At 44.7% G+C, this 26,832-nt stretch overlaps 1 protein-coding gene across 3 annotated transcripts in view; it reads left to right on the top strand.

Annotated features, from left to right (window-relative positions):
* Positions 1–26,832, top strand: part of LOC134538062 (protein dimmed-like) — a 96,876-nt gene that overhangs the window by 32,943 nt on the left and 37,101 nt on the right. The window contains exons 3-4 of one of the 3 annotated variants that reach the window (XR_010076082.1): positions 714–841; positions 4,536–4,576. Coding sequence is in view for 1 of the 3 variants with exons in the window: in XM_063379047.1 (XP_063235117.1) it covers positions 4,740–4,752 (13 nt within the window). In the remaining 2 variants the exon portion in view is untranslated. Of the gene's footprint in view, positions 1–713; positions 842–4,535; positions 4,753–26,832 lie in introns of those variants that run through there. The other 2 variants (XM_063379048.1, XM_063379047.1) reach the window with 2 other exon arrangements.

The following is a 26,832-nucleotide window of genomic DNA, read 5'->3' as shown; positions in this document are numbered from 1 at the left end:
AAAAAATTAACGTGTATGTGATATTTAAGCTCCAACTCCTCCCTACCTGTATAAATGACTGGATCCATTCATGCGTATGTACTTGACAAAAAGTGCAACATTTAGACATCTTATACATCGAAAATCAGTATAAAAACTGCACACAGAAGCTTAATATGAACATAACATTTATTAATGGTTTTATCTTGTGTTCCCTTACAGGTCACGAGTAACGTCAGGTGTTTGATTTTTAAGAAGGAATGGGCCAATCAAATCCTCAGGTTCAAAGGAAAAATATTAGAGGAAATAAGTTAAAAAAAAAAAAAAAAAATCAACACTGATATCCTCTGAAGTTTACTAGGTAGATATTTTTCTTTATACTTGTCCTGTTATCGTTTCCCAAGATATTGTACTTTTAACGTGTTATTATGTATATCAAATTGCAATATGTATTGATTTTGGAAACTTAGTTCACGAATAAATCATTTAAGGGGTAATGTTTCAACACCATAGTTAATAGTTTTCATTTCTTGTACTTTATTTTGGAGCCTTCGGATTCTAGAGGTGTGTTCGAGGTGCTGTCTGGGATTCGAATTGGAGATTATGATTCGAGAATACTGGGATCTGACAAGTTCCAGCTCGTTCAGCAGCGAGCAGGACGGCAGCAGACCAGATCCCGGTGGCTTCCGAACCACTGGGCGCAGCTGCCTGACAGCAGTTGTCGTGTGTTGCAGCTGAGGACGCTGGCCGAGCACGGGCGCAGACGGGAGACAGCGCACCGCCAGCTCACGGGAGAAGATGAAGCATAAACCAGAAGCCTGCTCCTAGGCGTGGCCCGGACAGCAGACCCGCAGAGTGGCCGGTGAGTGGCCCTCCTCGCCGGCCAGGCCTGCCAACACTCGCGCCTTGCATATCCCTGTCCACAGCAGCAGTGCCAACCACCTGCCGTACAACCCAGCTGGCTAACATTGCACATGTCATCGTTACTTAATTATAATGAGTTTTAATTTTTTTAATTTTTCTTCTCGTGGATATATAACATAGGCCAACAATAGTTTTGGTGCCCTGAATTCAAATATGACATTAGGTTTTGCCCAGGTGGTCAGATTTTAACGTTTTAGTAAAAAGCACGTTTTATGTTATTTTAGGTTAAATCCATTAATCAAATCCAACAATTAAACATGGAATTCTTATTATTAAATTATACAATTATTATATTTTACAAATATTATTATAAATACAAAGATGGTACCAAGTCATCGATGGAACCAACTAGTCACTCAACACTTCGGAAGCTTCTTTTCGTGAACTTCTTGAATATATCTTGGAACAGTCCTTTTTTAAACTGAGGCAATAATCTGCCATCTGTGCGTATCCCATATTTCTTGATAGCGGTCCTCCATAATTTTAATATCTTGATGAAATCTTTTACTTTTATCCTCAAAGCTGTCTCCTCAATTTTCAGGAAAATGGTCCAGGTGGCATCTTAATACTCATGTTGCACCCAAGGGATCTGAAATTTTAAGCATATGTTTTTCCAGTTCAACATGGTTTTCTGCTTTTCGTTGACCCAGAAAATTTCCGACAACTTTAACAAATGAAGTCCTGAATTTTCGCTCAGCCTCATTCAATGGAATTTTCTAAGGCTTGGTCCTTAATATATTATTTCTTTTATTTCTGCGTTGATAAATATTCCTGCTTTAATTATTTTCTTACTCACGTAAGGCATTTTACCCTCTATCAATGCAAATCATGATCCATCCTTATCAAGAGCCTTAACAAATTGCTTCATAAGGCCCAGGTTTTCATGCAGTGGAGGAAAGATGATTTCCTCTCGTTCAATTAAGGGTTCATTAAAGGAGTTTCTTCTCCAACGACCATTGCGGCAATGACACAATGACTCACGATATCTCAGGAATGTGGAGCTCGATGGCGGAGATAGGGAGGGGAAACATTAAGCGCCCCACTCTTCACTTTCGGGCAAGAGCGTTAGTGAATAGCCGCTAAAGTGATGCATTATTGGTTTCGTTCCTTTGCAAACAACAAAGAGTTTTCTCTATAAAAATTAAATTATAATTCTCATAAACATTTCCAGTAGTTTTTTTTTTTAGTGTGTTACTGTGTACTTTTTGAATAAGAATATCGTCTTATCAAATTAATATGCACAAATATTTTTAAAGAACGGATAATTACACGTGTTGTAATTATTTGTGTACTCGACTAATTGCCTTATCAATCTATTTGTGAACTTCCATTTCCAAGGTGCAAAACATTTAATTTAAATGTTCGTTCGTTCAAAATCTTAAATCTACGAAAGTTCTCCGCTGTTTGCTTTGAAATTTTGACACCACGTTGCATTCGAATACGCGAGTGTTTTTTTTTTATAAAAAATGTGTCACACCTATGTGACAGGTAAAAACATAGATTTTTAATACTTCCATTGTTACAGAGTGACATTTATAGAGACATATAGATATACCCAAGGATACACTAGATGCGTCTGTTTGCAGTATGAACGATTTAGAAAAATCAGCCATGCGAAGCACTGGAGGGCTGGCAATAGCATTTTTCAAAAAAATTGAATGCCTTCTCCTGTTCGGGACCCCAATTAAATTTTACAGTTTTCTTTCGAAGAGCATTCAGTGGTGTGGCATGCTCGGCAAAATTAGGGATATACTTAGCATAGAAATTAGCCATTCCAATGAATCGAGCAATGCCCCTTGTGTCTTTGGGAGGTTGAAATTCAGCAATCGCTTCGGTGCGGGCCGGATCAATCGTGACTCCTTTACTTGAAATAACATGCCCGAGGAAAGAAATTTCAGAAACTGCAAACTTGTAGATGGATAGATGCTGTGTACTTGAGATAAATGACAGAAGCATCGCTCGAGGATATAGATATACCCAAGGATATATATATATATATAGAGGTACACAGGGCCGGATTTAGAGGTCTGTAGGCCTCGGGGCAACAGAGGAGCGGAAGCCCCCTGGCCCAAAATTATTATTTTCCAAATAAAATGAACAATTTTTTTTCAGTCGAGTTTTCCAATAAATAATTTATTGTGAAATCAAGTAGATTCTCTAGTATTTAAAAAAAAACATACATATATATAATCTGAGACAAGAATTATATGAAATTAATTTTTTGTGTTAATGAATATTTCTGTTAATATTTAACAATAATATAATCATGTATGTACAAAGTACTGTAGGTAAAGGTAAAACAGCGAAAAAAGAATATCAAGGGAAAAGATGTTTACTAGTGTTTACTTGTCGGAATTTGAAAGATTTTTTTTTCCGAAGTCTCTATTGTGGGGGCCCTCCGTTTGTGGCTTTGAATATATATACTGTATAGAAGTCGCGAGTGGATAGGATTTACTCTACGTTTTTCAGAAGCGTATGATGAGCAGCTTGGGAACTTCACCGCTGCAGTGCGCTGCCGTAACACCCGGTATCGTCTTAGTTGTTATTTACACGTTAGAGCGCAGCACTGTCGCCCGCTGTCATTCCCCGCACCCCCCACCTATCATTCACTGCAGCTCGAGGTCGTTCAACAAGAGGGGGGAAGGGGTGTTTGAAGAGTTCGACACTTGTCCGCTAGGGACCACCACAAGTCGATGCCCTAGAGATGGTGGCGATTGCGGCGGTGAATTAACCAACTACCTCAAAACCGTATTAGAAATTTTAACCTGGGCTGGCGACTTCTATACAGTATATATATTCAAAGGTTTGTGGAGGCCCCGTTTGCCCTCCCCTAAATCCGGCCCTGGAGGTACACGCAGATGGACAGATGCTGTGTGCTTGAGATAGATGACAGGAGCATCGCTCGCGGCGCTGCAGCGCAGTCCGGCCACACGCGGCGGTCAGAAACAGCACGTGTCGCTATTTGCGGGCGCAGCGGCCAGGAATAGCGCGCTTGTCCGCGGCAGGGCTACCAACCCGCGCGACCAGCTCCTGTTACAGCCCGCCCCGAGAACAATAGGGGAGGCCTTCTTTTCACAGACGAGAGAGCCACGCCCGAAGTGTTCCCTGAAACTCATGCTCGCTTTTTTTGATCTTTGATTTCACAGTATCTTTAATGTAGCTATCCTAACCAAATCAACCGTCCACAATGTTTTAAAGTATTTATAATGTGGCTAGCCTAACCCAATTGATAGAGAGACCTGTAAAATTCGCGGATTCATTTCGCGATAGGATAGAGTCCAAATAACTACTTTTGACATTATTTTGCTTCAGTGATTGGGCCACAGTTTATCTGAAGGACTCTGGGCCAATGAAAAAAATTTTTTTAACAGAAGAATTAGCGAATCACGCGATCATTCCAGTCAACAGGTGTTACGAGTCGGTAACCAATCAGCAGATGTAATTCGCACGAGTGCATAGAGGATCATGGTGTCTATCCTTTAGGGATTTGAATTCGCGTATTTTACAGGTCTCTACTTATTGACCATTAGTTATCATGAGTTACAATGAACCAAAAAAACCCGAAGATGCACGATCAGGCGTCTGTGAAGAGAAGGCTTCCCGAGGAAAATGCGGGCGCCGGGTGCTCGCAGGTGAACGTGGCGGACGATGCTCCCCCCCCCCCCCCCCCTCCAGCCACTGCACGTCGCGCCGAGTCACTACCCGCCTCGTGGAGATCCTATTGGCCGGGACGTGTGCCCCTCGGGGGGGGGGGGGGGATAGTCTTCGTGCTGGCGATTGCTTCCTTGTGATTGGTGGCCGTCTGCACAGTTCGGCCGGGTCGTTCAGGGCACTGGATGGCTGTGATTGGTGAGCTGACAGTAGACATGGGTGCCTGGAATACACCACAGCAAAACACGAAACACAGAGAATGCCCTAAAAATAGTTTAACACAAGATCTGGTCCGTAAATATTTTCGCGAAAAAATTACTTGGTCTTACTCATTGGTCGACGACATGGTCACATCCTTCGCCGGGTTGCACTTCATCTCCTTGTTAGTGACTGGCCCAGGTTCACGCAGGGCCCAGGTTCACGCAGGGCCCAGGGTCCCTCAGGGCCCAGGGCCCCGCAGAGCCCAGGGTCCCTGTAGCCTCTAGCATGAACGAACACAATTACAGCGATATTAATTTATTGTTACAGAACATTAACGACTTATTTTAATGTAAATGTTCGAGGGAGAGTATCGTGATGTCTGAACTGCGCAAGACTCGGGAACAGTGCTGTAGCATGTGACGTGTTCCTCGGTGCCTCCCATTTCAATTCATGATTTTATATTTACAGTAATTACAGATAAACCTGTAGACTTTTCCAATTGTTTAACTTTCACGTAATGAAAAATATATACAGCGCATACTTTTTTGCATAATTAGCTGCCAAAGTTACATCTTTAACGTTTGCATTTTTATCACAAAAACTTATTTTATGTTTCTTGGCTGTCAAAATCATAACAAATTTGAGAATTTTGAAATGCCAGATAAAATTAATCAATAATTTTGTGAAAGAAATTCCAACCATTTCTTGAAGTTGCCAGTAGCACTGCAGTTAAACCTATAAAAGTTTCATTTTTTCAATAAATTAAATTCTCGTTATTTGTACAACCCAAAAACGTTAACAATGTAACTTTGGCAGCTAATTATGCAAAACGTACGCACTGCATATAGTTTTTCATTTCGTGAAAGTTAAACAATTTCAAAAGTGTACAAGTTTATCTGTAATTACCTACTGTAAAAATAAATCTTGACCTGAAATGGGAGGCACCCCCTTCAGGGGCGTAGACAGAGGGGGTTTTAGGGGTTAACCCCCCCCCCCCCCCTTAGCACCAAATTTTTACCATTACAATATTTAAATTTAAGTACCGAAAACTGCTAAAATAGCCCTATTTTACACCGTAAAATCCAATTTTTCCCGGGGGAGGGCCCCCGGACTCCCCGCCTTAATACGGGGGGGCCATGCTTCTTAACACCCCCCATAGGCAAATCCTGGCTACGCCACTGACCCCCTTTACTGCGCTGCTCGAGGCATGAACAGCGCTGCCTGTGCGCCTCGTGACCAGACACTCGCCTCACTTCAGTGTCGGCACGAGCTATACCTAGGGACCGGAAAAATTCGCGGGTTCAATGACCTGTAGGATGAACTCCATAGTTCTACGTACACTCGGTCAAATGCCACCCTCTCATTGGCTGCTGTCTGGTGAGACGTTCCAACGTAGCAGCCTGCGATTCGATAAAGTTTTGGTCGGGTGTTTCTCATCGGCCCAGAGTCACCCAGGTGAGTTGTGAACCAATAGCAGAGGCAGCACTGAGGTATAACTATTTGTATTTTAGCCCTATCGCGAAATGAATTCGCGAATTTTTCCGGTCTCTAGCTATACCTACCTGGGTGCACGCTAGCTTCAGACAGAACTACTCCAGTTCACTGCCACTGCCCAGTGCGTCCGAGAGGGGTCAGTTTACGGTGTGGGCGGACGGGTTGTTCTGCTTCCGTGTTTCCTTCGTAAACTGTATTTTTATAGGAGTGAAACTGACTGAAACGCATATTTTCAGAATATATATAAGTAGAGACCTGCAAAATTCGCGGATTCAATGACCTCCAGGATATACTCTACTACACTCCACACACTCGGGCAAATGCCAACTGTTCAATGGCTGCTGACTTGTGAGTCGTCTCGACTGGGTGGCCTTGATTCGACACTTCTATGAGTGAGGGTCTCTAATTGGCCCTCAGTCCTCCAGATTAACAGTGAACCAATTGCAGAAGCAGCGCTAAGGTATAATTGTTTGAATTGTAGCATATCACGAAATGAATCCGCGAATTTTGCAGGTCTCTATATATAAGACATTAAACACCGGGTACAGATTATTGGAAGCACTCAAGGGCCGTGTCATTGCACCTTTATCTTCATTTATACTCCATATAATGTCATGGTTACCGCTCAGTGGCCCGCCTCGTCAGGGGTGTATGTGTGTTAGTGAGGCGGGATGATAAGCGCGACGCTCGCTGGTGCTTCTAGCGCGGTGTCTCCTCTGGACTGGCGCGCAGTCTTCTCGTCGTCACAGGACAACTGTGAAATTTGAGCGGTGACCGTAACATTACATGGCGGAGAAATGAAGATAAATGTGTAATGGAAGTCCCTTAAGTGCTTTCAAGAATCTGTACCGGTTGTTTTACGTCTAAAAATTACTCTGAAAACACGTGTTTTAGCCATTTTCACTCAGTTTAAAAACTTAATCCGAAATAAAAAGTACTTTTTGGCCTCAGCGAACTCTTAAATGCTTTTCGTAAGCAGACCCCACTCGAATATCTCGAGTAGTTTTGAAATCGCAGTTTTTTTCCTGAAGCTCTGCGCACCGTGTGTGTGCCCAAGTACGAGAAGACTGCGCGTCAGTCCACAGCCTTGCTCATAGAGGCGACACCGCGCTAGAAGCACCAGCTATTCCCGCCTCACTAACACAGCTACACAAGCGACCAGTAAAAAAGGTCGTGCAACAGCGGGTGTCGGACTATCTCGTCGTAGGAACCTTTCGAGTAGCGGTTATCAGCTTGTCTTCGAAAACATTATTTTTGAACATACGTCCAAGGATGAGGTTTGACGTCACAAGCCTGTCCCCGAGGTCATGGGGCGTTCAGCAAGGCTTGTCTGAAGTCACGAAGGAAGCGACAATATCCACTTGTCAAAAGGCAGTAGTCCTACCGCCACAAGTGATAGTATGTCGCCCTTCAGTCAAAGTCAGAGTGTCGATACTCACAGTCCGTCCCACGGCAGTTGGAGTTCTCTTTTTGTGAACAACACACCATTTTCATTATCTTTGAAAAATTTGTGCAATGGGAGTGCATGACTTGATGTAAGCTTTTGGACATACGCCATTGCTAAGCTCATGTATGTCTGTAGAAGAAAACTACAAAAAAAAGACAAAAACACAAATTAAACAAAAAAATTGCTGTTGTCAATAGGATATAAACACCACATAATATTCCATAACATGAATATGGTCAACAAACAAAGAAAAACAAAGAAACATTGACTAACAGAACGAAAAAAAAAACCACAAATGATGACAGCACAAAAATATTGGGTTGAAAAAATTTTTGGGTTCAATATTTTTGTTCTGTCATCATTTGTGGGGGTTTTTTCGTTCTATTAGTCCATTTTTCTTTGTTTTTCGCTGTTTGTTGACCATATTCCTGCTATGGAATACTTATTATGTGTTTTTTATATCCTATTGACAACAATTTTTTGCTTAATTTGTGTTTTTGTTTTTGTCTTTTGGGTTTTTTGTAGTTTTCTTCTACAGACATACATGAGCTTAGCAATGGCGTATGTCCAAAAGCTTACATCACGACATCTTTTTTCCTTCAACATCACGCAGTTATGGCATAGACGAGCGATAGCAGCAGTATTTAGCAACGGATCTCCGTGCGTATAGTTGAGCTATGGTTGCTGTTGCTTGCGCACCGGATTGTGTAGTAAATCGTGTTTCATAATAAATGAAAATATATCAGTTTCTGTTGTAAGCGGATAAACCAGTCTGTTTCAATCCACAAACCGCATCACGCAGCGACGCTGCCTAGGAAAAATGTCCCTCCCCCCCCTTTCTCATGAATTAAAGGTGTTGACCGAAGTCGAAATCAAACTGGAATGTTGGCGTGTGGCTCGAATTTCAAATTGCATGCGTTTATTTTTGTAATTAATTTGAAAATATGCTCCTCATTGCGAATACAGTTTATATAAAAGCATATATTCGAAATTAAAAAAAAAATATTTTGCTAATATTATAGTTTCAAATCAGAAACACATCAAATTCTTTATTCTATTTTTTTTTTTTACGTTAAATACAATTTGATATGTTGCTCAGAACAATTGCTCCCCGGAACAATGTTCCTCGAAGTTATGTAAATATTTTAAAAATAAAATATATTTAGGTAATGACACAGCTTTGCATGAAAAACACGTGTGTTATGTTGGACACAACTGGACACGCAATAAGGAACAATTGCCTCGCTGGTGACTGGGCAGCGAGACCCGACTAGTGGGCGTGGCGGGACTTGCGCCGCTCTTGCCCGCGCCTTCTCCCGGCCACACCTGGGCAGCACCTGGGCCAGTCCGCGGACTGGTTCCTAGAAGCCCTGCCCCCCACCCCCCTCCCTCCCCTCACCATCAATCAGCCAGGTCGCTCGTTGAAGCTCGGGGCTGGCGAACTCCTGCAGCGCGCGGCGGGTTCGAAACTGTCAGAGTGATCCGAGTGTGTGGTCAGACCTCGTCCTGGAGAACTAACTCTCTCGCTCTGTGTACGTCCTCGAGATGGTGTTTCAGACGACTCACACCGCAATGGAAAACAAATAATGCACGTGCTATTTTTTTTTTCTCAAAAAGAAGAAAAAAAGTACTTCGCAAAAAATATATATATAATATTAAATTTTTCCTCATGTGCATTAAATAACTCACATAATAATACATTGCAATAATCGTGAATTTTCTACAATATAATTCGAGATTTCTTTTTCCTCTGAAACGAAAATATATTTTTAGCTTAAAATCAGGCTGTAATCACCAGCTATATTTGAAGGGATATCTTCCTAAACCTCGCTCGGGCACTCAAGTGTTCTTTCTCCTGTATTATATGCACTTAAAATAATTTTTTTAGTCCCAACTCCAAAGGCGTACATAAAACCCGCCTTGGTAAGCACTTTAGACCACAAGTCGTACATGTGTTCAATAAATATATATTTTTTAATAAACATGCAGTCGTGGGATTCTGATTCATCCCTAACAAGAAAAACCTATACGAATAATATATTTTTTTTATCTTAACTCATGGGCGTAAATACCAGTGGGGAGGGGGGCAGGGGGTAGCCCGCTTGCAAGGTCGTGACTGTGGAACGGGGTCGATAAACGTAAAAAACGATAATTCATGGAAAACTTTCTGTAAATCATAAACTTTTTTTTTTGCTTATTGCATACATGTAGACCAACATTTGGGCAGTATACAACACACAGGCACCCCGTCCAGAGATGACTTGGCGCTAAACTCTCGGACCTTCCAACCCCCCCCCCCCCCCCCCCCCCACTCTTACGTATCGTACAGATTTGCGCCCTTGGCTTCACCTAGATCTTTTTGCCTTTCCTCGTCCATCAAACTTGGCCAGGGTGATCTCCTTTCCCCGATCAGCAGTCTACAGGAGATGCCTCTCGTGCATCCATCACCTTCACTCACCCAGCCCACCCGGCGTGTTTCTGCGGCCTGACACGTGGCGACCTTCAGGAAGCGAGGGTGCCCCCGCGTGGTCAGGAGCCCAGTCTCCACTGGGGCCACTGTGCCTCGTGATTGGTCGAGTGCCTGCCGTCGTGATTGGCGGACCGAACAAGGCAATGGTTTCTCTCGCAGGCAGAAACCGCTGGCGCACGAACACTAGGTTTATTCGGAAAGAAATACCTTCCAAAAAAAAACCCTCCGCTTGGTAAATGACACACGCTCGTAGTTCCAGAAATTTTTTATCATGTACAGATGAGAACTATTACTGCACTTTACTTTCTGACACGTATGACAGTCACTATCTTGGAAACTATCCACCCCTCGGGGACGAAGCCGCTCTGGAACAGCGCCGCGGAGTGCGCCAGGAACAGCTGGCAGAGGAACTGCTGACAACAGCGTCCGTGGTTGCGTCCGGCGCAGTGCCGACTGTGTGTGCGCGCTTGTTTCTGGACGGCTCGTTTCTGAGTCCGCACACGCGTGGTGACGGCGTTCGTTTGCAGCGACACAATCCTCGGGGCCCGCCGAGCCCCGCGCTGCCTCCCGGACTGCCGCCGCAGCCCCGCCGAGCTGCCCCAGTGTCTGCGCGGGGACGCGCCACAGCGCCGAAATGCCAAATTGACCACAACGCCGACAGCTAAACTGCTGTGTACCACAACGCCGAATTACCACAACGACGAAATACACTAACGCCGAAAAATGTCATTGCAGGACTGCCACAAAGGTTAGGTTAGGTTAGACTAGGTTAGGTTAGACTAGGTTAGGTTATACTAGGTTAGGTTGGACTAGGTTAGGTTAGACTAGGTTAGGTTAGGCTAGGATAGGCTAGGTTAAGTTAGGTTAGGTTAGGTTGGGTAAGGTTAGGTTTGATTGTGGTATTTCGGCGTTAGGGTACATTTTAAAGAAACACACACAAATTCATTCATTTGTTATTTCGGCGTCGTGGTACACAGCAGTTTTCTAGCTGTCGGCGTTGTGGTCAATTTTGGCATTTCGGCGTTGTGGTAACGACCCTGTCTGGGCGAGTGCGGGCCTCTGTGCGCCACCTGGGGGCGGTGCGACGGTGCTGGCGGGGGCAGAGAGGTCTGTCGACCGAGGCCCCAGCCAAGACGCCGCGGCGCCGCTAAATATACGCCAGCCGAGAGCCCGTCTGACGTCACTCCGCCTTGCACTCCGCGAAGTGCACGAGTGCACACTCGGTACCAACGACCACGCCTTGAAGACTGGGAACTCGGCGGTGTTTCCCTGCACCCGCGTACAATCGCCGACTACAGCGCCATCTGTGAATCCACAAGTGAAGTAACGTGATCGAAGGTGCGTGACGATGTAATTCATTGAAAAAAAAAATATCGAATGTCAACGGGTTTTTTTTTTCTCTTTCCTTTTAGGCTTGAACGGGGGGCTCTGGATAACTATCAGTCTCGACCGGCATAATAGAGTATTAATAATAATAATAATAAAACCTATCCTTTGCCATATGCTGTACACGATTTCATAAACCCTAGAGGGTTTGGTTTTGCGTTTTAAAAAATAGTGTTTTTTTTTATATTATGGACTTAATTATGCCTGCTAATTTCATTTTCTTCGGGTATTATAGACGCAATCAGGTGGTAACACATTTCTGTAAAAAAAAAACTTTTAATAGATAATAATATAAATAATAATTTATGTGTTTTACTACTGTTTTTATTTATTTTTTAATGTGATTCTTTTCAGAAACATTTATTAATTATAAATAATCAGTTTTATCGAATTGAATAGCCAATGTTTAGTTCCAATTTTTATGGAGCGTAACAATGCAAAACATTCTTCAAAGGATTGCAAAAATGGTTTAAGAATTGTCTTTAACCTCATTGGACAGGTTTACCCACTAGCATTGACAGAGTAAATGCAGACAGACAACAAACCTGGACAACGCAGCACACATGCCAACACAAATATGAATGTACACAAGTACTATGGACACACAATGACAATAGCACTGACGAACACAGAAGATTTCCAGTGACAACATTTGCGACGTTTCGGGAAATAACGTATGTTCCCGTCATCAGGCACGAACAGATTTTCGGAAATTTTTCCATGACAAACAGAGCAAAACTGCAAAGGCTTATGTCAAAAAAAAAGTATTAAATCTAAATTCCTATTTGCATGAATCATTTAAAGAACGTAAAATATATTTGTGTTGGGAAACAGCGTTCGCCGGCTGCAAGTCAGTTGTCGCGGAGTAGTTACAAGAATAGTTAAAACGGCGCCGATATATGTCGGATACATCGCGAAGTTACATCGGTGGAACTCGACTGTGGAGCGACTTGGCTGAGGTCGGGCCCACAGGCGCTCATGTTTAATAACTGTGAACCCAGCTTCAGGAGGGGGGGGGGGCGGTGGTGGTGAGTTATGAACATGGCGCCCGCCTGCTTCCGGTCGTCCTCGCGTGCAGCGTGGCTTCCGGTCGCCATGACGTCACGCCTGTCCAGCCCGGCTGGCCCGGACATGGCGGCTCGTGCGCGGAGCGGCAGATCGCCGTGCGTCTCACTTGCTGCACCACATTGGGGGGGAGATAACCCCTCCTCGCAATCATAAAATATATCTATAAAATACTATCATTCCCACCAACAAAAGGAATTCATTTGAAACCAAACAGAAGAAAGCAAAGTAAATAAGCTGGTTTCGTAAGACATAGCCCAATTAATTTGTACAGTTTTATTTATTTATTATTATTGTCTGCACTGTAAATTTAATTACTGCACTCAAGATTTCTGACCAAAACAATTAGTGTTGCACTGGTCATTGAAACACTAACACTTTCCACCGGAGCTTGGCTCGACAGTGGCTCGCTCTTCTGTCCGCCTCTGTCCGCTTCCTTCGCACACTCGCCCATGCAGTACCACAGAGCACACACTCGCCCATGCAGTACCACAGCTCGTCGCACCCGACTGGCTGGCCAGGCCTTCTCGCAGGCATCGCCTCCCGATAGGTCCGGTTCGCTCAACAAGGGCCACTGCCCTCTTCACCCCTCGCTGATCGCACGTGTATCACCAGTATCACTCCCCGAGGGGGAGACCCTCTCCCCTAATCCCAGAACCCTCGGAACTCTTACGGAGGCCGGCGTCGCTGCCTATATACCTGTGGCACCCTACTCGAACCAACGAGAGCTGCTTTCACGAGTCTCGTCATCCCGAGCCGACCCGACGCCCGAAACACCCAGAAAAGCGACGCTCATTCACGCCACTCCACGCAGCGGCCTCTGTAAGCCCGGAATTCTCAGGCCGCTAAAGGTGGCAACAGGCCAAGACGTGACGGTGCGCGCGTAGCCACGTGGAGGGGGTTGGGGGTAGCGAGGACCCTTGTAATCCGGCCAGGAACGCGTGGCATGCCTAACGGCACTTGTCGTCAGTGGCTGTGCGTGGCCGCCATTCCGCTCCGAACCTGGCGCGCGTCGCGGTTCGCGTTCATAACAATATATATCAAAATAACAAATTTCTGTAAAATATATCAATTGGTGGTTTGTACGCATTTCAACATTTCGAAAGAAAATACTTACGAAATAGAGACACCGCGACGTCGTAAGAACTTCGTTAGAATTTCTAATAAGACACAAAACCGAACCACATAACCTAGAACTTTCGCAAGTTAGATTCACATACTGAGAACAGGCGTACGTAGAAAATACTATAGTGCGTGTTTTTAAATTATGTGTTTCCGAGTTGTGTGTTTTTATGATGGGCGTTCAGGTTTGTTATCTGTGAAATCCATTGCAAGCTTTGTTAAAGATCCACTCGTCACTTCGGCTCGCAGTCGGCGTGTAGTTGCTACATTGTGAGGACGCGACTGAAGACCTCACGCCTCCTCCCCTCTTGTACCTGCAGCTCGTACGGCAGAACCACATGTCCGGCCACTGAACTGGTCGCCCGTCAAGGACTCTTGCCCTGCACCGGCGGTGGTCGCAGGTGTGCAGGAGGGGCGTATCTCGGGGGGCGAGTGTTCAGCAACTTTTCGCGAGGTCGTTAGGTCCTTTCAAGGATCAGGCAACACGGGCATGTCATCATGCTGAGACTAAAAGGACTGTACCCCAGCATGTGCGACACCAGGTGGAGCCTGGGTAACAGTAGTCAATCCACACAGTCAAGCACTTTTTTTTAAGAGACTCGAGTCAAGCACTGTGAACGTCCTTCCTTGACAACAAGCACGCCCCTAGCGGTGTGTTCCTGCTACCGACCCGTTGTACTGGTCACCCCCACCACGCCCCCAGATCCTCCAGTTCTGGTCTCGTCCGGAACAGGAGGGTGAGGGTGATGACTCGCCCACGTCCAGACGGAGAAACACTCGGGTAGGCCGTCAGAGCCCCGGCTACCCATCCCAGCTCGTCACCACCAACAACCCCCCAGCTCACTCAGCTGACAGTCAGTTGGCCAGCTGACTGTGTCCTCAGCCCCAGGGGCGCAAACTCTCTAGGGTTCGCAAGAGGGGCCCCACGGAAATTCCCAGTGGGGCCCCCGAGAGTTTTGCGCCTAGTGTTAAACGGCACGTCATCTTCGGATACGGTGCTTGTGTTCGGCCTACACGCATACAATAAGCAGGAAGCTTTAAAATGTACAGAAGGTTTTTCCATGCGACGTGATCTTCGACATTGAAACCGTTTCACAGTCTCGTTTTTTTTTCAAATGCAGGCAGGTCCCCCTCTCAGAGAAGGGCTTCTTAATTCTAAGGGCAGACTGGCCCTCTGGCCCACTGGTATCTAAACCATGCTTAACCGCCAGACGTTATCAGTGCTGCTGGCGTCCACCCCGATCCACCACGTCACGCCCAGAGAGGCCTGTCCGCCCTCTCCTAGCCGTCCAGGCCGGCACCGGAGCTGCGGCGTCAGCTCTTCTCCGGGCTCGCTCCGGGCTCGCTCCGGCCTCGCTCCGGCCTCGCTCCAGGCTCGCTCCAGGCTCGCTCCAGGCTCGCTCCGGGTGATGAGACAGTCGGGCGGTCGTGCCTCGCGGTGGCCACGCCCAGACATTGGCCTGGATGCCTGGGCGGACCCCGAACTCCGCGGCGACCTGTCTGCGGTCGCCTTTCACGCGGAGCTGTCCTCGGGCAGCCTCCAGCTGCTGCAGACACTTCCCGCTGCGCCGACACCAGTCATCTCCGGAGTCGGGGCTCGTGTGTGGCCTGCATGCATGCAACAAGTATACAGAGAGCTTTACGTAAATACATAGTTTAGACGCTTACGTTTATCAACCCGGTTTCACAGTCACGATTCTGCAAGTTCAGGCTTCTTAAATCAAATGGCCCCTGCCTCCCCTCCCCTCCGGATCCACGCCCATGGCTCCCTCTGCAAGTGTTACGTTTCGACGACAAACCCGAATATCCAGTCATTCACTTGAACGAAAAAAACCAAACAATCAAGTTCGCGAAGACGTAGGCTACCAAAATATACCAAGAACACTTTTGGAAACGTCTGTTTAAATTTTTCACATATCTAAAACGATTTAATTGTATGTTTGAAGAGAAAAACAGCTCTGAAGTGTCGCTTCACTAAAGCTTGCCGAAGAGGTGGGGAGTGGGGCACTCAATATTCCCCCTTCCACTTTATGCCCATTTTGGCGTTGTACTTTTCGTTACTCTAATGAGTCATCACCTGACTTCCGATTGTACGGAAGTTTCACTCCAAAAACGGTTTCGTGGCCTTCAAAATACCAAATATTTTGTAATAATAATATCAAAATTATTTTTCAGTTAACAGCAAAAAATTTTTCAACTGGTATACGGTTTTGTTGTAACCACTAAATATTTGTTTGAAAGCCACAAACGTGTCATTCCAGCGCAAAGTTGCGCCAATGTTACATTTTTTTTTTTTTTTTAACACGCGAAGCAAAGAACTTACACACGTCTAACTTTTTTTTTGCGAACTGGGTTTTTGTCTGTCAGTCTGAGATTTAACCTGGTCATGCAAGAGCTTTGAGCAGAGCACGCTGGTTTGTTTGAGATCTCGTCATCTGTAGGATGTATTTGTATGAAAGCACGACTTATTAACATGTTAATGATAGCGCGGCTGTTCGAAACATCATCAGGATACTTGAGAATGAGCGTTTAGTTAAATAACCGAACAAACTTGATTATGTTTTTTTTTTTTTTTTTTTTTTTTTTAATATTTCCAACGGGCAGCGATTAGCGAGTCATTGCCGTGATCGCCTGGTTCATTACTGGCTCGGGAGATAACTCGGATAACGAGCTAGGGTAGGGGAGGGGGGAAGCTGCAATTACCGCCGTCGTTAGACGCCCACAAACGAGCTGTTGCGGCGACAAAACACTAGCGGCCACGCGGAGACGCCTGCAGTCTCCATCGCAGAGACGTGCTCACGTGCTCACGTGCCCACGTGCTCACGTGCCGGTCTCCGCCCTAGAGCCAGAAGCACACGAGCGAAGAAACGATGCAAACACTGTTGTGTTTCGAGCGGTACTCCCCGAACAGTTGCGCTGTAGAAGACAGCCGTCAATAGAAGCAGCTTGGCTTCTGGGTTGTCGCCGCGTCCTTGGCATGAAAAAAAACACCAACGTTTCGGTCGACATTGCAGTCGCCATCATCAGGGAGCAGTTACTTGCCAGTAGGTACCAGTAGGTAACTGCTCCCTGATGATGCAATGTCGATCGATACGTCGGTTGAATTATTCACCGAGGACGCGGCTACAACCCAGAAGCCAAGCTACTTCAGACAATGGCCGTGAAAGCCTACGAACGTTATTAACTGCCGTAAAGATATAATTATTGCGCAGTTGCACGCATTAAACAAGTGAACGTGGTGTGTGACGTCAAAACACCCGTGTCTGACCTCCGTATTTTCAACGTGTGTAAGAGCATTTTACGTTACGCGAAAACAAAAAAGAAAAAACCCTAAACACCCGTCAGACTGCAATGAGGTTTCCCCGCACGAGCAGGTACTTCCTTGTGATTGGCGGCCACCTGCAGGAGAAGCCATTGCCTGATTGGCCGGGCCTCTCGGCTTCCGCACTGAATGAACTGTGATTGGTAGGGGCATGCACTTTTCGAAGAAAATATTCCGAGTCTAGCTGAAAGTTAAAACACTGTAGCATTGTCTGTGTTTCGTGATCGGGCATAGTTTCTTTCAGGTACATGTCTACTGTCAGTAAAACCAATCACAGTAATTCAGTGCGGAAGTAATCGCGCTTTGAGTGACTCGGTAAAACAAAGCAACGACTTCTCTCGCAGACGGCCGCCAATCACAAGGAACAAACAGCTGATGCGGATAGGCCTATACCATGTTGCAGTGAAATAAGCGTTCAGAGTTTGCCGCGAAAAATGCCTGCCCCTAGTGATTGGTAGAGACCTGCAAAATTCGCGGATTCATTCGGTGATAATATAGAATTCAAACACATATACCTCTTAGATAATTTTGCTATTGGCTTACTGTTCATCTTGGCGAATCTCGACCAATTATAAACCCTCAAGCAAAGAAGGATCGAATCACAGACAAACCAGCTGAGACGACTTACAAGTCGGCAGCCAATGAACTTGCGTTATTTGCCCAGTGGACAGGAGAATGTGCAGTCTATCCTGAAGGCCATCGAAACCGCGAATTTGGCAGGTCTCTAGTGATTGGTGTTACAAAAGTTGGCGTGTGCTCCGAAAGAAACTCCCCCAATCACGGAACACAAGACTTGTAACTCTCGGCTGGACTCGAATGCCCCTACACCGTGGCCTGGGGTGCGGGTGTAGCAGAGCGCCTCTGGCCTGGCGGTGGTATTCGCCCGGGCTTCCGGCGGGGGGGGGGGGGATCTGGTCTCCTTGACCCCGATAGCGGCCAGCGCCGCGCACCTGGGCTACTTACCCCCCCACCACCTCGGAGCGGGGTAGTCCTCGCGCCAGACACTGTCCCGCTACTCCGCGCTACTGCGCTCCGGGTCACCGAAAATCCGGATTATACGGAACTGCTTTAGAATCCGTGCAAGACAAGTTCTAGCTGGCACAAACAATACTAGTATATTTTTAAAAATATATACCTAAATACAGCATTTTGTATAGCTTGAATTTAGTTAATACTGCGGTATACGTACACCGAATTTCCTAACCTTAAACTTATATATATATATATATATATATATATATATATATATATATAAATTTTTCGTATAGCTTGAATTTAGTTCATAATACGGTATACGTAGACCTAAACGTTTGTGGGGTATTAACAAAACCAAACATCTTAGTGACTAAATTAAAAAAAAATGTACCTAGTTTTAACTTTTTTTTTCTCTGTCCGGATCAACCGGATGTCAGGACGACCCGGGGACCCGGGTTAGCGTGACTTGGCCTTTATTTTCCCGAAAATGTCTTGAATCTCATTCTCCAGACGGGCAGAAACTCCTGAAGCTGTATTGCTGAAAGAAATCACGTTAGTTGCTGTTCTCCTCGGGTGTCTGACGGTGCCCGCGCAGGTGGAAGGCGCCTCAGCGGCTGGCGAGGAACTACACTCTCGTGGCTCGGAATGTAGTTTCATCGCCGGGAAAACAATTCGACTGTTGGGCTTCAACATGCTTCGTGTGTGTCTGCAATAATCGTTATTACCTGACTGGCACTTTCGCGCCGTTGGCACATGCGACAAAAAAAATGGCGTAGTTTTTTTTAAAATTAGATCATACTCCTCGATAAAACAGCTTAAGACATTTATGAAATCGGTGATCGAAATATTGTATTCGATAAGAGGTCATCAACCATTTATTTTTTGAAGTGTTGGTAAAAAAAACGAGCTTAGAACTCAATATCATAAAACACTATTTTCATTAATTTTATTTTTATTTAAATTAGTTTCCTATATTTTACACAGATAAAATTTCTAAAAAAAATTACGAATAATCAAAATATATATGCTATTCGTGGCTGATTTTATTGTACTCTACCTCATTTACACAAGTAATTAATTTCTGACCTCTAGGGTGTGTTTCACAACAACCTGTTTATATTGACGAATGTTCTGTTTATTCCAACTAGTTGTTTCCTAGAACGGCTAACCTATACTTTATCAAATAGCACACTTTTGCATTTCTAATTGCGCCTGACCTTTATGAGCGACATTGGAGATCTCATTCTGCTTCGACCGCTGCTGTATCGCTCCATAAAAGCGCATTTGTAAAACGTTACTCGCCGCAATTTAATGGCACGGCTCCCTTTCTAAGTAAGTGTCTCGTGTTCTATGTCCCGCGGTGTAGCGCACACTTGTCTCTGCCGACTCCTCGTCTCGCCATACTACCGCTTCCATTAAGAATACAAGGTCACAGATAAGATGAAAATAAGTCGACATTTCACACTGAAGTGTATTTTACTGATTGTGCGTTGTGACATATAAAATGCAGACCTACTGGTACTGAAAAGTTCAAAGCACTCAAAAATGTTAAACCAACATGACACATATATGACATCTTGTATTGTATTGAATTTTTAAGTTGGTTTTATTTTCTTGGCTATAGCTTCTATTAAGGTTTACCTAGTTATTAACATTTTGTTTTTCTATCAATTTTATAACTGTATTCTGTTATCAGTTAGGTTCTTTAATTAACACTTACTTTCATTGCTATATATATATATATATTAAATTTCTATTTATTAGTTAAATTCCCATATGGTAATTTTAACACAGTTAAAAAAGGGCACTAACAAATACAATTGCTATGAACAATAAAATTTTCCGGACATATTGTGTTGTTACGAGGATGCTAGAGGCGAGGCAACGAGGCAGGCCGGTCGGCCAGGCACGCGGGCCAGGGGGTAGTCGGTCCAGGGTAGGTCCCACCTCCCGGACAAATAGCGACGCCTCTCTCCTTGTCTCTCGAGGGGTCGGCACTTTCCCAGAGCCCCGCCTGCGCGGAGTGTCGTGACTAGGACGCCATTGTTCTCAGAGCTTCGAGGGTCAATGCGGGCGACGAGACCTCCAGGGTGGGACTTGTGGGAGCGGGGAAGAGAAGAGGGCGAGGGACCCGCTCGGTGTACAGTATCGGTGCACAGGGACGGTGTTGTGTGCGCGGCGGACGAGGCGGTGTGCTGTGACATAGGTGCGCGGTAAGAGACGAGCAGTAGAGAGAGAGAGCCACTGTCGACCGAGCTGTAAACTGTGAACTCACAAAAGTGCAATTGTTGTAATGTATTCGATAGTGTAGATCATAGGTAGTAAATAAAACTGCAAGTAATAAATTGGGCTATTCTTTCCGGACCTTTTTTTTTTTCACTCGTTACAATAGTTATTAACATTGCAGAAATGTCAATAATGCCGAAACCTTTTTTTTTATTAAAAAGAATTGGATGTCACTTTAAACTTATTGTTTTATATTTCCAAGTATTCCCATTTATACTTAATTTTTAAATTATTATTATATAAATTATTTTATTTAACCATATAAAAATATATCAGGGTTTTAACTCAACCAATATGGTTTATAAAAATTAATCTTGCATGTTATTTTGTATTAGTGGTTAAATAATGTTTAGTTGATTCTCAAAACATGTTTACTACACAAAAAAAAACTTTTTTACGTAAGCCAGAATATTTTTAGGACACCACTTAGTGAACGTGTTTGGATGTATAGAAACTGTTCTCAATATTAGGTTACATGGAAACACACTTAAGTCAAATCATGAATATGAACACTCACAGAAACAAAGTCAGAAAACGTGGAGGCTACAGATATCAGTCTTAATGTGCTGAGGACTTATGGCAGGTTTAATTCACCCTTTTCTTATCACCTAAATTCGACCAACATCGGAACATAATAAATAATACTTGACTGTTACTGTGAGTTAGGACATTTTGAATACCTACTTTTTTTTTTTAATATCGCTAAATAAGTACAAGGAAGCCTTTTATTTTCATTCAAGTTAGCTGATTAAAGATTCGCCATGGCAAATTATTTCAGCTCATTTCACTAAATACTATGCATAAAGAAAATTTAACAACCTTTGTCATAAATGTGATAGGAATAGTATTATTATTAGTGTCATTACTTCATCAGCCAACTTCTGCCTAAGTTGGCAGAGGATCTTGAAGTCTATCCTGGAGGTCACTGAACCCGCTAATTTTCCCAGTCTCTAGGCATGAGATTTGTTTAAAATGTTATAATTGTAAGTAATAACTCAAATAGAGAAAAATAAAAATGTCAGTAGAAATAACCGAATTGTAGGATTATGTAATGCTCATTTGAAGTATTTTTAATATTTTGAAATTCATAACAATACTTTTTATTTTAATCGCTGTCTCTTATAACAATCAAGCTACATTAATATATTTTAATTGGTCGTTGTCATTTTCTCTTGGCTGAATATTCGTAGATATCACGACTCTAAATGGCTGCGTGCGCATTAGTACGACCAACTGTCAACAGGTGGTGCTAGCAGTAACAGTATCAATCCTTGACATTGTGCCTGCAGGTGCCAAGAGGAGTAGGGATCTGTGTGCGCTGTGTGTTCGGACACAGCTGAGACCGCGGCGAGACCAGAGCTGTGTGAACACCCGTGCGTGACTCGAACCCGCAACCTCACCACCTGGTATCGACGACATCTCCTCACCTGTTATTCAGAGGAAAAATAAAATGGTCATTCACAAGGCGTCCTTGTATCTAAATTATGGGTGATTAGAGAAGTAATAGCCTTAACTACACAGTCAAAACAGCCCTGAGCTGTTGTGTGGACAGTCGACCTAATTATAGCTCATAACGGCGTATTGCGACTAAGATTATAAAATATTTTTTAAACAAAGATATGTGTATTTTTTTTTTAATTTCAAGGTGATTCGAAAGAAAAAAAAGCGAGTTCTGGTTTTCAAAAGAGCATGGACTCGCCCCGTTCCCTCTGTGAATGAGGAAGCGACGCTACCATCGACTGAATGTGCTACCATCTTCTTCTGGTCGTGGTGAAAGTCGCTCCAGTCTGAGCACGCAGAAGAATGAGTTACATTAACAATACTAAAGCATGTTTCCTTTCCACGCAAAAAAAGGGTTAGACAATGTAGATTTTTTTTTAAATAAACTATTTATGCCGCAATTACTTAATTTTGAAACCCCTATTCAGAAAATACTAATCAAATTTTTTAAAAAAAGGCGGCGGGGGGGGGGGGGGGGGTATGTAGTGGCTGCGCGCGTTTGAAGCGAATCTTGGCACCTCCATAAACGATAAAGAACGCAATGGAGGTTCAGAATTGTAACAAACATGACGACGAAAAGACATCCAAGAGACTCATTATTTTATGACTCTCTTAAGTTATTACCGCTTTCTTCTCGCCCCTCTCGCGCCATCGAGTGCTCCACTCCCGAGAGTTGAATCACTCGATTCAAGATGTCCGAGTGGGGCATGTTTACGGAAAGCTGAGCGCGGGTGAGAAGAGTGTGAATGGTACATGAAACCCCCGGAGCCGGGAGACTGCTCGCCGCTCCAGAGGCCTCCAGCCAGGGCCTAGCGGTGCGCCGCCCTGCAGCCATTGGCCGGCACAAACTGGTTCCCCCGCGGCGCAAATGCCAAGGCTGCTGGAGGCCCGCGCGAGGTCTAACTACCGCGAGTCTGACCAATCACGTGGGACGCCGCGGCGCAGCGCGACCAATCACGAGGGACACGCCACGCTGTCCGATCAGAAATGTTTTCTCAAATGTACGTCAGGATTTTTTTTCTTTCGAAAGATGGTTAAATTAGTTCGTTGGTGGTGTTTTTTTTTTAATTTTATATTTTTGTTTACTATATTTTTCTTGGGAAACTCTGAAATGTGTTTACGCACAGTGATTTTTTTTTTCCAATTGAATTTGTATTTCGATTTAGACAATTTACATTATCTAAAACTTATCGATTAAAGAAACCATGGGCTCAAATCTGTATGATTTGCAATTGTTGTGGAGGGCGACCGCCATGCCCAAGATTTTACGCGTGTGTTTTGTCAGGTGTAAGTCATCTCTGATAGGATGCTTATATGTTGGATACTCTATCAGGTATAAGTCATCTCTGACAGGATACTTATATGTTGGATACTGCTAATATTTTGGCAAGCGCAAGTTGGTTTGACATTGGTGAGCTGAGCTGCATTGTAATAATTGTTGACGGTTTATTGTTGACATTGCCCAACTCTTGACGGTTGCAAAAGTCCTTCCTCATTTCCTCGCGACGCGTGTGATTACGGCCAGTAACCGCTTCCTGGGCGTGCGCGCGGGGGGGAGCGGGGTTTCCGGGGAGCAAATGAGCGCGTGTCTGCGCGCGCACTGCTTATCGGGAGCACGCCATACCGCCAGCGAGAACAGCTTCCCGGAGCACCTAGCTGCGCGAGGGGCAGGGCGTGACGGAATGCCTGCGGCCACGGAGGCAGTGTTGCCAACCTGCAAGGTGATTGTGGTGTGTGCGCGGTGCACGCAACACTCCCGCGGTCACATTTATTGTTTTGCATAACACTATTATATATTTCATATTCCTCTTTTTGTTTTCAACACGTAATTACTTAAAACCAAAGTTGTATGCTTTATTGTTCTAAATTTTGTAGTCTTCTTCCTTTTTTTTTTAAAGATGTTTTGTGCAATTGTAGAGATTATGGGATTTCCAGTAAGGCAATGTGCAAGTAGAAAAACTAGAATCATCGGTTCATGAGTGGGTATAAAATGTAGTTAATTTATTAATCTATGCAGTCACATATTTGGTATTTATATTTGAAACTTTTGTACCAATGCAATATCATGCAGATTTAATTGTATCTAACATGTATTCTCTCGAAAGAATAGGTAACAGAACGAATCTGATATGCATATGTTAAGATCAAGTTAAAGTTAAGGTTAAATTTGTATATTTCAGCCTTGTTTATTTTTAAATTAATTTTGATGTCTTAAATTTAGTTATGTTTGCTTGTTGATTAAATTTTACTTTTGGAAAGGAAATCGATGTTTTTTGTTGGTCATGGACTAATAGCACAGGTTTGTAATTTAGTGACAACAGCTCCTTAGGTTTTGTCGTAGATGTTGGTGACCTTGCTCCTGATTTCCATGCGAGTTAGACTAGCCCCAGAGGTCGAGGTTCGCGCTTCGAAGTCCCCCCCCCCCCTCCCCCCCCCCCCCCCCCCCCGCATTCAGCCCGTTGCTCGGCACAGTTCTGGGGAGGGTAAAACTATTCAACACATTGATGTCTCGGTCTTTCGATATAACTTATTGATCGAATTATATTGATACTAATAAAATATCGGTCTGAAAAAATATATATTCGATATATCGATCTATTATAGTATACAAACTTTTACCCATGTTTTACTTTGTAAAATTATTATTTAAGCTTATGTTATATTGAGTTCTTGACACATCTAAGCTAATATAAAGGGATTACCTAATGCCAAGTTAAGCTCTTTCTAGCAAAAGGGAATATACGAATATAAAATAGTTACTAGACACACGTCCACGTATCTGCTTCCACGTCACTGCCCTTGACCAACAGCGACCTGTCACTGCATTGCAATGCTTCAAGTTACCAACCTATGAACTTCGATATTTCCCTTTTCCCCCTCATTTTAAATATAATTGGTCCTTTCCAAAGCCTTCGGTCCACATTTTATTTTTTTTTTCTGCCAAATTTATCTACAGATAATTTTAATATATTTTTTTACTTAAAAAATATAATTTATTCAAATTAGATAGTGGAACAAAATATCTGTATAAAAAATATCGGCACTAAAATATCGATACCAGGTTATCGATCTACTGAACCTGGAATACACATCGTTCCATCCCTACACGGTTCACTGCCGAAGACACACGAACAGTGGAGTCTGTCAACAAGTGGTCAGGAACTCACTGCGATCTTGGCAGTACGTCACGTCAAGCACAAACGGAAGTCGTCGCGACATGAAAGTAATCCGTCCCGAAACGCCACATAGCGACACATATGCACCAGTGTCAGTAAAGCATTGCAGGCACTACCAAGGCTCGATAATACTGTTCTGCGCCACAACTCCGCCCAGTAAGATAAGATACTGATAACATTGCGTTAAAAAAAGCTCGGGCTCGTGACTATAGAGACAATCGGTAAGTGAATGAACGGCAGTTTAAACTGCACGCAGATGTAAACGTCGTAAGTATTCGCCTGACAAATGGTTTTCAGTGCGCCCACGAAACCTTTCAACAGAGACGCCAAAATGTTGGTACTAGTGATGAACCACTTCTCGGACACTGCAGGTCGTGGGTCGCAGGTGTAGAAGATCGTGAAGACGTGTATCTGTCGACGAAGAGCGGCCGAAACAGTTCCGGGTGTCAGCGCCGCCCGCAGGCTGCCGGCGGGTCCTGCAGTTGTCTGCGTGCGAGCGGAGACTTCAACTTACGAGAAGAACCGTAACCCGAGCGCGCCCAGGCGATGGGGCGGCAGACGCGGAGCGGGCAAGTCCTTCAGGGTCTAGACCCGGGTCGGGGCCGGCAACAACGCGCGTCCCTCCTTCATCGGGCACACCTCGCGCCTTCAGCGCAGAGTTCAGGAACTCCAGGACGCATGCCTGCACGATGTGCGTGCCACTTGAACAGAAGACAGCATGTCAGAGGTTATCCAACAATCACGGTCATATCACCAGGCACGCAGGCCAGAAGTGCAATGTGAGTGAAATCAATGTTAATAGTGGTAATTTCGCTTGTTTGTTTATCAAAATTAGGTAAGTACTAAATAAATCAATAATTAGGATATAAAAGGATTTTTGTAGGTGTATTAAAGACGCGTGATTATTAACAACTGGTCCTTGGTCAAACGGTACTTTTGTAGATTAAAAAAAAAGAAACATAAAATTAAAATAAAACTCGCTGTTGGCGTGTCAGAGCGGGCTGGGTAACCCGTGCGACTCAAGTGTTGAGCCACGGCTGCGCTGCTACCGCGCCGGGAGTCGAAGCTGCGTCGCCGAGGTCGCGGCTCTGTGGACCGGGGGGGGGGGTGGTCCCTGGGCCTGCCCCAGTCCGCCACGTGACAGCGCCGCCTCCCGCCGCCTCCCGCCGCCTCCCGTATCGCCGCCCCCGATCAGCGCTCTCTCCGCGGGGTGACTGCACGCCCCGGGTTTCGGGCGCCTCCGCGCGGCCAATCGCGGCGCGGCATTCCGACACGACCGGCATGCTAATACACCCCCACCCCTCCTCCTCGTGCTCCCCGGCTCCGCCCTCGACCGACGAGACGTTGATCCCAGGCGTCACCCGGCGCGGCCGTCTCCTGGCGGCCGTCTCCTGGCGGCCGTCTCCTGGCGGCCGTCTCCTAGACAGCACTCGTGTACCACACAGCCTGGCTGTCGAGTCCATATCCTCAACTCATCTCTACTGAGAAGACGCACCTGCATTCAGCCATAAATCCAAACGGTTCAGATTAGCGAGAACGTATTGTAGCAGTTGTGGACTACATTGCCTATCCATATCTTTGTATTGTGGTATTTCAGTGGCTAGGGGCACATATTTTTCGGGGAATAAAAATATCTAATGGCTAGGGACCGGAAAAATTCGCGGGTTCAATGACCTGTAGGATGAACTCCATAGTTCTACGTACACTCGGTCAAATGTCACCCACTCATTGGCTGCTGTCTTGTGAGACGTCCCAAAGTAGCAGCCTGTGATTCGATAAAGCCTTAGGTTGGGTGTTTCTCATTGGCCCAGAGACATCCAGGTGAATTGTGAAC

This window comes from Bacillus rossius, chromosome 13 (genome assembly GCF_032445375.1).
Source record: "Bacillus rossius redtenbacheri isolate Brsri chromosome 13, Brsri_v3, whole genome shotgun sequence".
Classification (NCBI taxonomy): domain Eukaryota; kingdom Metazoa; phylum Arthropoda; class Insecta; order Phasmatodea; family Bacillidae; genus Bacillus; species Bacillus rossius.
Note: the sequence above shows the minus strand (reverse complement) of the source record. Positions and strands in the feature narration are given on the sequence as shown.